The sequence below is a fragment of the Sinohyriopsis cumingii genome, chromosome 10, assembly GCF_028554795.1.
Source record: "Sinohyriopsis cumingii isolate HCF-2022 chromosome 10, ASM2855479v2, whole genome shotgun sequence".
Classification (NCBI taxonomy): domain Eukaryota; kingdom Metazoa; phylum Mollusca; class Bivalvia; order Unionida; family Unionidae; genus Sinohyriopsis; species Sinohyriopsis cumingii.
This window is the reverse complement of record NC_142970.1, coordinates 59,823,607-59,836,033: the sequence shown is the minus strand read 5'-3', so window position 1 is coordinate 59,836,033 and position 12,427 is coordinate 59,823,607. Positions and strand designations below refer to the sequence as shown.

Here is a 12,427-nt window from a genome sequence, read left to right as displayed (position 1 = left end):
TTCTCTACTTGACCTCGGTCGCAATTAGCATTTTCCAACAAAAACCCTAAAAACATTACCGAATGGAAAATAACCTTCAATAATGATCCTGTTGTTTACAAAATTAAAACCATAACCTTGGATTACACTCAGGAAATTCCAAAACTTAGATCCAAATAATGATATTTAGTTCATCTATTAATAATGATCCTGATATTAAGCCCATACACACAGAGAATAGTTTAGCTATGTATTAGTTGATTACACACAAAAAATAAAAAAGTAAATCAGGTCAAGTAGAAATGAACTCAATTTTGGACAAGATCAAGTCCAACATACAATGTTGCACTACAGTAACAATTATAAAATAATAAAACAAATTAAAATAACAAACAAACAAATAAATTAAATACACTTAACAGCAGATTATCTGAGCATCAACAGGAAAGATTCCCGACTCAGCTGGATTCCACTGTGTTATGGTCCAGCGGATACCCGTTGACAATTATATTCTGGTAATGATTCCAGGAACTAATACGCAACAATAGCTCGTTCTTAATGATATCGTTGACGTTGTTAAGCATGCTATAGTAGCGACAGAGTCGCAGCCATCCTGCAATAACAATTCATTCGTCGCAGGGGCTAACGATCTCAGATACTGATATCTGGATTGTCGGTGATCGCATCGAATAGTTAAATTAAGTATATTTGGCAGTATCAAGAGTTACAAAAATATATCAACTGTCGAGAATTGTCTACGACACTCTAACGGCATGGAAGACGCTAATGACTCCGTTAGTGGGGCTGGATCGCCCACCACTGGCGTGCGAATAATTTGCACTATAAAGAAAAAAATTAGCTAGTTATGCGCGAGAAGACAAACAAAAAACAGCGCCAGCTTGATAATGATGTTGAATTTATCATGACGCTGAAACAATGACAAAATAAGCGCTGCGCCTGCTTTAACACAATAATGCTACTGAAATATTTTCCGAACGGCGTACAACATTTTACCGTGAACAGAATCGATAGTAGTCGCGGCCACACACGCGAAAATTTCGCACTGACATGTATAGAATGTAATATACTCAGGGACGCTAGTGACCTTTCGTAGCGGTCGCTCAGCTACGGGCATCTGCGACGCCAAATCAAACCTGGTGGTAATTGACTATCTTCAGGAATTACCTGTAATTGTTCACGGACGAATCCACGTTGTGGAGCTATTGAAGACTGCAGGCCTGCCAGTAGATCTTACCACGCTGAATTTTTGTTGTGTAGTTACACTCCAGATGGGATCAGTTGCTCTTGTTTTACCGCCCTCAAGTTCACCAGGTTGGTATAAACATCTGACTGTCACGTTGCTGCCCAGTACTGTATTCTGTGAGTGACTCGCGACTGTGTCACGCCGGGGCGGGATGAGTTTCTTCGAGATTGTGTCGATGGGATTGATAGCAATTTCACGCTTGACTTCGTCGTTTAACGCGGTTTTCACGTGAGGTAGTCTCGCAACCTATTTACGAGATCTGTTCTTGCTCAGTAATTCTTGGGCGTATTGATGTCCAAACAATCGCACAGCAAGTGTTCGATTAAATTGTTCACCGATAGCCTGATCGCGATGTATTGTGGTATGTCCACGTATGATGTTAACGTGACGTTGTAGCATCAGCGATGATACTGCACCGAGAAATTCTTTGCCAGGATCAACTTGAAGCAATTGTGGCAACCACAGGCCGCCGTGCGGCCCGGCCTGGGTCCACGTGAATAAATTAGTTCAAACGCGGATGAAACTAAAGTTGCTGGTTTAGTCGATAGCGCTTGAAACGTCGACTACCGTCATTGCGTACTTGTATGTGCGCCGTTTACGTGAAATGTCAATGACGTAATGTTGTACAAACAATATATCTGCCTGATGAACTTCTCCGCACTATCCGTCTATTTCTCACGATCTAAAATGCGTGTCCTCACCATCCGTCTATTTATATCTATCAGAAATGTGTCACCTCGCCTTCCGTCTATTTCTGACAATCTGAAATATATTTCATTACCATTGGTCTGTTTCTATCTGAAATGCGTCTTTTACCGTCAGTCTATTTCTCTCGATCTGAAATGTGTCTCCTTACCATTCGTCTATATCTATCGATCTGAAATGTGTCTCCTTACCATCCGTCTATTTCTATCGATCTGAAATGCGAATCCTTACCATCCGTCTATTTCTATCTATCTGAAATGCGTCTCCTTACCATCCGTCTATTTCTATATATCTTAAATGCGTCTCCTTACCATCCGTCTATTGCTATCGATCTGAAATGTGTCTCCTTACCACCCGTCTATTTCTATCGATCTGAAATGAGTATCCTTACCATCCGTCTATTTCTATCAATCTGAAATACGTATCCTTACCATCCGTCTATTTCTATCTATCTAAAATGCGTCTCCTTCCCATCCGTCTATTTCTATAAAACTTAAATGTGTCTCCTTACCAATCGTCTATTTCTATCGATCTGAAATGTGTCTCCTTACCAGCCGTCTGTTTATATCGATCTGAAATGTGTCTCCTTGCCATCCGTCTATTTTGTTCGATCTAAAATGCGTCGTCTTGCAATCGTTTATTTTTGACGATTTTATGGTTCTGATGCGAAAGCAGGAGAAATACAGACTCTAAGTCGAGGTAAATATGGACAAATATGGACCCATATTGAAACTCGTAAGCTTAAGTGCACAATGAAATTCAGACTTTGATCCTATTGTAAAAATGTATATTTTTCGCTTCTTCATAATGCATACTGCCAAACTTAGCAATACTCATACTATCGATGAATTTCAGTCTTTCAGATTTTGTCGTATTAATAGTTGTCTTTCAATAATCAACTCTAAAAGTCAGTTTAAGTGTCACACACTTCGAGGTGTTGCGCAATCAACAAACTCGAAATCAAGGTAAATGTGAACTGCAAACTCAGTATTCAGATAAAATTGTGTGAAAAACTCCAAATAGAGCAAATCTGAGTTCCCAACTTAAAGCAGAGCTAATTCTGAACTAAAAACTCCAAATCGAGCTAAATTTGAGTTCCTCGCTCAAATTAGAGCTAAATCTGAAATTTGAAAATAATATGTGTGATTGACCCCCTGGGCTATATTTAGAAATTAGGATTAATGTATGATTTTCAGCTAGATTTAGATATTAAGATGACTGTATGACTGTATGATTTTCAGCTGGATTTAGATATTAACATGGTTGTATGATTTTCAGCTGGATTTAGATATTAAGATGACAATGATTTTCAGCTGGATTTAGACATTGGGATTACTGTATGATCTCTTGGGTTAGATTAAGACAGAATTTGCATGATTTTCAGCTAGATTTAGACATTAGGATTACTATTTGATCTCTTTGGTTAGATTAAGACATACGGATTATTGTATGATTTTCAGCTAGATTTAGCCATTGGGATTACTGTATGATTTTAAGCTAGATTTAGACATTGGGATTACTGTATAATTTTCAGCTAGATGTAGACATTGGGATTACTGAATGATTTTCAGCTAGATTTAGACATTAGGATTACCGTATGATTTTCACTTAGAATTTGGTATTGGGATTACAGCGTGATTTTAAGCTATACAGACTTTGGTTTTGAATTAAGTCTAGCTCTACCTTACGAGATATGAAACCTCCAATCATAAACGCAGCAGTTATATTCCATCATAGATGCAAACATGGAACGTTTTGATTATAATCAAGCCAATGGGATACATTTCAGACAATTATGGACAACATTATGAACAATCCAGATACATCCCCTGGATCTAAAACACTTTGGTTACAAAATAATCCATATACATTCCAAAGGAGTCATATACAATATTTAAAGTTCAATCCAGAAACATTCCAAAGGATTCAGTACATTATCTTTACAGACCAATCCAGAAACATTCCAAAGGATTCAGTACAATATCTTTATAGACCAAACCAGAAACATTCCAAAGGATTCAGTACAATATCTTTACAGACCAATACTGAAACATTCAAAAGATTCCAAACACTAAATTTACATACCAATCTAGAAACATGTCAAAGAATTCAAAACACAATTTATTTATAGAACAGTCCAGATTGATTCACGCAATTGCAATACATGGACGAAACTACGTAAGTAGTGTGTTCCGAGACGGCGGAAAGAATGAGTTCAATACGGCGTAGGAATATGTCGAGGTCGTCAGGTCGAGACTTAAATTTTATCAAATGTTTTTTTTTTCTAGCAAGGAACACATTACTTATGTGTTACAAACCATCTTTTAATCCACACATCTATTTTCCCATTGTCTTAAAAGTATCTTTAAAATAATTAACCAAGGCCTTTAAAAGTTTATGAAAGATAACATGAGACCCACTGAAAAACACAAATGACACGTCCGTAACCCGGGCAATGTCTACATATATAATGTGCACCATTATCATCGACCTGTTTTAATCGCTTAAGTGGAGATTTGCTTTCTTGCTTTTGGATTACGAAACATGTTTTGGAATATGTAAACAAATTTAAACAACTGTCACTGGGGAGTGGAATTTTCATATTTTTTTTTTGCAACTAAAACAGATTTTTGAACTGTAGGTGAGCTTTTTCATGCGGACTGCACTTCCAAGCAATTTCGAAACCAATTCAATAGACTAACAGTTAGAAAATGCATCACGTTTACAGAAAATGCATTAATTTACGTTACTTTCAAATCCTTAATTTTTATGCTTTCATCACAAGAAATTGTTCATGAACTAAACTCTACAGTGACAATGTAATTGATTTTAAACCCTAACACCCCTCCAAAAGAGATGCAGCCTCTTTGTAACTTGATTTTTTATTAATCTTTCAACGAGAAAATTAGAAGCGATATCGTGTTGCTTTCTTGTCTTTTATTCTATTTGAAAATTAGCAAGAATATAAAACGTAAAGAATGTTGCAACATACCATTCTGCTTGGGCCTCAGTGATGAACCAAAGTCCAAATAATATTATGTTGCAAATGTTTATAAATTCTATCATTGGATTTGTTGAACGGATTTGAATCCCCAGCAATATTAAAAGAGTAGTGGCATAATAGCAGATTTAGATTTAGCCCGAACGATTACAGTTTCCTAATCTCTAAAACCCTTCTTCATTTCCCATCACTATTCTCCACCTGGAATTGTTCACACACGCGTACATCCGCGGTTCTAACCCACGCAGGTCCTAAAACGCAGCTACCAAGGAAAAACAGAAAATTGTTTACGTCACAGACTTCTCACTGCGCCAAAGAATGACCGTCCAAACACGGTGAGATGTTTCTAGGCTCGGTTCCTGCCGTGATCACTGACCCATCGGGATCTTAGAAAATCCAGCTGTTGTTGAATCTGATCATGCGATGGTTAGCTTTGGATCGGCTGTACGTGAATGACCCATCCACTGACGATCAGCCTAGGTAATAAAGTGATTCAGAGGTTAGCATGGACGAAGGCCTTTGACTACCATAGTGTTTGTAATACAGAACTGGAAATTTTTCTGGACATTCCTTATTTCAGAATTGCTTTAGATTAAGTTGCCGTAGATGACCTCTATTATCAATTACATTTATTCAGTATTCTTTCTATACAGGAGAAAACAAACAGTTGTCTTGCAATTATTCAATATACAAGCATTACAGAACAATCCAGTTACCTTTCTGTAATAAATAAACTCCCGTTTAATTCGACATGCCAAGATATTTAAGGTGTTTGCGACCCTCTGGTGACAATGAGTATGATAGTGATTGGGACCATCTCGCGACAATCCGTTTAGAAATTATAAGTTGCTGAATGGAATATCTATGTTTTGTACAGTTATATATCCTGTTGTTTAAATCGGTAGAGGGGTACAAAACAAACGGGAGGGTGTACAAATAATATAACCTAACATAACAATTGCGATACCTTCACGTTACACGGTATACTATCGATACAGAGCAAATAAGATACCTTCACATCACACTGTATAATATCGTTACAAAACAAACCAGATACCTTCACATTACACTGTATAATATCGTTACAGAACAAACCAGATACCTTCACATTACGCTGTATAATATCGTTACAGAACAAACCAGATACCTTCACATTACACTGTATAATATCGTTACAGAACAAACCAGATACCTTCACATTACACTGTATACTATCTTTACAAAACAAACCAGATACCTTCCCATTACACTGTATAATATCGTTACAGAACAAACCAGATACCTTCACATTACACTGTATAATATCGTTACAGAACAACCCAGACATCTTCCCATTACAATGTATACTATCATCAGGGAACAATTCTGATAATATTCCATCACATTTGTTACGACTCTATGGTCTTAAACTAAGTAGCAGAAAAGAGCGAAAACCAACACGTTTTGTAACATTCATTAATTAATTCATTACCATGGAGTACAAAATTGAAAATTTGAAAAGAGTATTGTGAATTGAATCTCATATAGTGCTAAAAGTTCTATCACAAATACAAAAATATGGATTATTCAGAATGAATTCCAGTGGTGTTCTGAATGCATTCCAATTTTGAATGTGATGATGTGTCACTAGTCTGGAATAGTGTTAATATGCTAACAGTCATGATGTATCACAACGATATAATCCAAAATGTCCTTGAATGGATTCACAATAATCCCATAATAGTGATATAGACCGAAAATACTTAGTACTGTAATTTTATTGAATAATTTAAATAAATCTTCTCAAATTAAAACTCAGGACGACAATAACACTGATTCCACATTGGATGTTATGATAGGAATGCATAATGCTGTTGAAAAACAACATTTATACGAAAAGCTAAGACACAATAGCAGAGTCAGGATGAGGGTCATTTTCACATCAAATCCGCAAACAACTTGCTTCTAGAACTTTCTTAATTACTATATAAACTAGACCTTAAATTCAACATCTGTAAACATGTTTACCTCCAATAAATACCAATCTAAATATATAATCTAAAATCAGAGAAATATTAGCTATGCAATATTTTGTATACCAATTGATAAGACATTAGTCATGTAGGTTTTAAACACAATTATGGACTAAGGTCAATCACACAATATAGATACACATAACACTTAATAATGGAGAAAAGTCAACACACTATACAAATTAAATAGTATTACAGAAGAATCGCAGTACTTTCGCATTACACTGTATATCATTACAAAACAATCCAGATACCTTCCAATCACACTGTATACTATCATTACAGAACAATCCAAATACCTTCTCCTGGACTCAAAGAACAACTTGTTGGTTCCATGTCATCAAAACAAGAAGACATTGTCAACAACAGTACAAAGATACGAGTCGGTCGGTAGAGACTTTTGAAAATTGTTTAATTCGTAATTTTCTCCAGTGAATTATGAAACTAAAATCAAAATGATAGAACATCTTCACCATCCTCTTCATCATCACAATCATCTTCATCGTCATCGTTATCTTGTTAATTTTGTTATTGTCGCTATAATAATAATAATAATAACGACAACGATGTTGTTGTTTTTGATGATGACCCCTCTACTACTATAGTAGATGTTACATTTATTAATGGTATCCATAGTAACAATGCTTTTCCAAGTGACTGTCAATTTCATTATTTGTGACCTTTAAAATATCTTATTATGGGATCATTACATTTAAAGACGAAGGTCATTGATACTAAATATAGATCTTATGATCCGATTTCCGGACAAGAACTGAAGTTCTTCAGGAAAATTTAACTACCGCAGGAAAGATATTGATTTTGAAGTCAGCATATCAAAGGCGAAATTTACATTTACTTTTGTCTTTGCTTTTAACGCAGTAATATAAGTCATGGGTGACATCTAGAAATACTTGTAAAATAGATTTTGTTTGTGACTTTCCTGAGGCATATATTCTCATTAATAGACTTCAATAAAAGTTAGCCCTTGCGTGTGTTCGGGAGGTAGTGGGAGTAGCTTGAACAGATTTCAGTGAAAACTATTAATTTTTAGGTGGAGGGTGGGGGCCGTAGCTTGCTAGGGTTCGATGAAATGTGGCATATATATTAATTTCAGTACTGACAAGAATCTCGTCCATTTTGGAAATTTTATATATGTTCATTATATGTTCATTAAACGAATATATGAATATATAAACGAATATATTAAACGAATATATATGTTAATATATCGTTTTGAATAATATCCGTCATGTCTGTTCCCATCGGACGGAGGTTGAAGAATACTGATTTGTGCTTCGTATGTTCAATGCAACCTAACGAAATTTCTTTCAATTATTTTCAATATAGGACATTACTCGGACTGTTTACTGAGCAAATATAACATTGCTGTGGATCAATCCGCCATGGAATATTTGAAAGAGGATACCATGTTCGCAGTAAATGGTGGAGAAACTTGCCACCCTGTAGATTTCATGTAAGTTTTTACCAACGCTGATAAAGCATATACTTTCGTCTCGCTAACCATGGAACCAGGACGGCAACAATTTACTTTAGTTGCCTCTTATGGCATGCATGAGAGCGCAACGTGCCTAGTTAGTACTGAGCATGCGTAGAGGTACAATAAGAATAGTTGTTAAAGTTAATGACATATGTTCACCAAAATGTCTGGTTTTGGGATCTCATCTAGTAGGATACATCAATAAATATTACGACTTATCCCAATAAACAGAAGCTCGTGACCACATATATTTCATGTTTCACCCCAATCCGGTGTCGGGACCATACAATTTTGCATGTTTCACTCAATGAAGTTCAGGACCATACATTTTTACATGTTTCACTCTATGAAGTGTCAGGACCATACATTTTTTACACGTTTCTCTCTATCCAGTGTCATGACCATACATATTTGCATGTTTCACTCAATCCAGTGTCAGGACCATACCTTTTACATTTTTCACTCTATGGAGTGTCATGACCATATATTTTACATGTTTCACTCTATCCAGTGTCAGGACCATACATGTTTACGTATTTGACCATATCAAAAATGTGGGGACAATACATTTTAATGGTCCACTTTATAGTGTCAGGACCATGCATTTTCATGCTTCACAATATCAAATATCGGGACCATACTTTTTCATCGTTCACCTTGTCAAGTGTCAGGACCATACATATTTGCATGTTTCACTCTATGAAATGTCAGAACCATACATTCTTATATGTTTCACTCTATGAAGTGTCCGAACCATACATTTTTGCATGTTTCACTCTATGAAGTGTCAGGACCATACATTATTTTACACGTTTCTCTCTATCCAGTGTCATGACCATACATTTTTGCATGTTTCACTCTATGAAGTGTCAGGACCATATATGTTTACATCTTTCACTGTATCAAGTATTTTTACCATGCCTTTCTGCATGTAGCACTCTATTAAGTATCAGGAGCATACATTTTTGCATGTTGCACTCTATGAAGTGTCAGGACCATACATTTGTACATCTTTCACTCTATCAAATGTGAGGACCATACATTTTTTCCGTGTTTGACTATATAAAAAATGTAGGAACAATACCTTTTAATCGTTCACTTTATAGTGTCAGGACCATGCATTTTTCATGCTTCACAATATAAAATATAGGGACCATACCTTTTCATCTTTCACCCTATCAAGTGTCAGGACAATACATTTTTTCATGTTTCACCCTATCGAAATTGCAGGGACCATACTTTGTTTTCTTCATGTTTCTCTATAAAAGGTAGTGACAATGCAGTTTTAATGCTTCTCTCTGTCCTCTGTTGGGAATATCTTTTTTCCACGTTTCATTGTACCAAGTGTCGGGACCATGCATTTTCAATGTTTCATTCTATCAAGTGTCCGGACTATACATGTTTCACTCTATCAAGCACCAGAAAAAGGGGAAAATACAACTGTATAAATATTTGGAGCCATATAAAGTTCTCGATGTTTGTAATGTTACGAATCTATGATCTTAAACTGCGAAACCAACAAGTTTATTAAAACGAACAAGTTTATTAACATTAACAAATAAATTCATTTCTTTAGCTAATGATTCACTTTGACGAAAACATCTACGTAAAAAATCCTAAGATACAATAAAATGACCAGCATGTGGGTCAAAACTTAGCTTCCAGAACATTCCATATTTTGCAAACAAGGTTAGACCTTGAACTCAAATATCAGTAAACAACTTTTAAAATGGTTGTAAAAGTCAGGTAGGCCACTCTATTCTACCCTCAATCACGGACAAGTGTCAAGCACACAAATAAATTAATTATACATAACAGTGAAAAGAAGGAAATGTAGCTCCTAGTTGATTTACATACATATCATACACGTTTCTTTATCTCTTTTAATGGAAACTAAGCTGCCGAACCGGCTCATTCATTAGCGTGCCATACTCTAAATCCAAAGGTCCCAAGAGCGAAGCCCGCCCAGATCATCCCGCCTCGGTAGCTCTGGCTGTTCTCTGGGCAAATCACATGATTCACATACGTTGTTTTTTTTTTAATGGATAAAATTATTATGTCACCTTACTCAAGAATTTGATACAACAAAGCTATTTACTCACATTATGACTTGATAATGAAGCAACATGCCTAAGATATCGATTCCTTTATCACTATTTTCCCTGCCACAATTCATGTTTGTGTGTGTGCGTGCGTGCGTGTGTGCGTGCGAGTGTGAGTGTGTGTGTGTGTGTGCTTGTGTGCGCGCGCGTGCGTATGAATGTGTAAGCACATTTGCAAGCCACATGTATCTCAATATTAAATTCTGCATTCTGTACCTCAGTCTAAGTCTAATCGAGATTATATATATTTTGTAGATTTGACACAAAGTATTCTTCGGTTGAATTTTTCATTCACCAATTAAATTCTCGCTTTCATATTTCTGAAAAAACAAACATCATAAGGAACGGTAACTCTCCCTAACTCAAATGCAAAGCTTTATCTAATGGGCAGCTAACAGAAAGTGACAAGGGAATAACAAAAATCACATCAAATATTATCGGTTAGTGAAAAGGGAAATACAAAAATCACATCAAATAGTATCGGTTAGTGAAAAGGGAAATACAAAAATCACATCGAATATTAACGGTTAGTGAAAAGGGAAATACAAAAATCACATAAATTATTATCGGTTAGTGAAAAGGGAAATACAAAAATCATATCAATTCTTATCGGTTAGTGAAAAGGGAAATACAAAAATCACATCAATTATTATCGGTTAATGAAAAGGGAAATACAAAAATCACATCAAATATTATCGGTTAGTGAAAAGGGAGATACAAAAATCACATCAAATATTATCGGTTAGTGAAAAGGGAAATACAAATATCACAGCAATTAGTATCGGTTAGTGGAAAGGGAAATACAAAAATCACATCATATATTATCGGTTAGTGAAAAGGGAAATACAAAAATCACATCAATTATTATCGGTTCGTTTAAGCTCTCCTTTATATTTGGAATTTTGACTTTAGTCAATTTGTCTCTCCTTGAAAAGCCTGCAAGGAGTATCCCAACATTACTCATACACACCAAATTGTCTCTCCCTAACACAGCGTGCAAGGAGTATCCCAACATTACTCATACACACCAAATTGTCTCTCCCTAAAACAGCGTGCAAGGAGTAACCCAACATTACTCATACACACCAAATTGTCTCTCCCTAACACAGCGTGCAAGAGGTATCCCAACATTACTCATACACACCAAATTGTCTCTCCCTAAAACAGCGTGCAAGAAGTATCCCAACATTACTCATACACACCAAATTGTCTCTCCCTAACACAGCGTGCAAGGAGTATCCCAACATTACTCATACACACCAAATTGTCTCTCCTTAAAACAGCGTGCAAGGAGTATCCCAACATTACGCATACACACCAAATTGTCTCTCCTTAAAACAGCGTGCAAGGAGTATCCCAACATTACTCATACATACCAAATTTTCTCTCCCTAAAACAGCGTGCAAGGAGTATCCCAACATTAGAGACTTAAGGAACGCCAAAAAAAAAACGTGCAAGAAGTGCCCCAACATTACACATGTATACACAGTAAATTGCTTCTACCTACAACAGTTGCAATGGGGTACATCCAAATTACTCATTCATATCAAGTCGCCTCTACCTAACAGCGTGCAAGAAGAACTCTAACCATACTCATCCATATCAAATTGTTTCTACCTAAAACAGTTCTCAAAGGAGTAACCCAACACTAGAGACTCGCACACCAAATTGTCTCTATCTAAAACATGGTGTTTGGAGAACCCTAACATTATTCATGCACAGCAAAGTGTATCTACCCAATGCAGAGTAAAAGGTGCACCACAAGATTACTCCTACACACCAAATTGTCTCTACCTAAAGCAGCTTAAAAGGTATACCCCAACATTAGTCATACACACCAAATTTTCTCTATCTAAAACATGGTGT

General features: G+C 36.0%; 1 protein-coding gene across 1 annotated transcript in view; it reads left to right on the top strand.

Moving 5' to 3' along the window:
* Positions 1-12,427, top strand: part of LOC149790214 (uncharacterized) — an 80,907-nt gene that overhangs the window by 18,701 nt on the left and 49,779 nt on the right. Inside the window, exons 7-8 of the mRNA XM_089973422.1 lie at positions 7,247-7,347; positions 8,309-8,435. Coding sequence (XP_089829548.1) covers positions 7,247-7,347; positions 8,309-8,435 — 228 coding nt within the window. The remainder of the gene's footprint in view (positions 1-7,246; positions 7,348-8,308; positions 8,436-12,427) is intronic.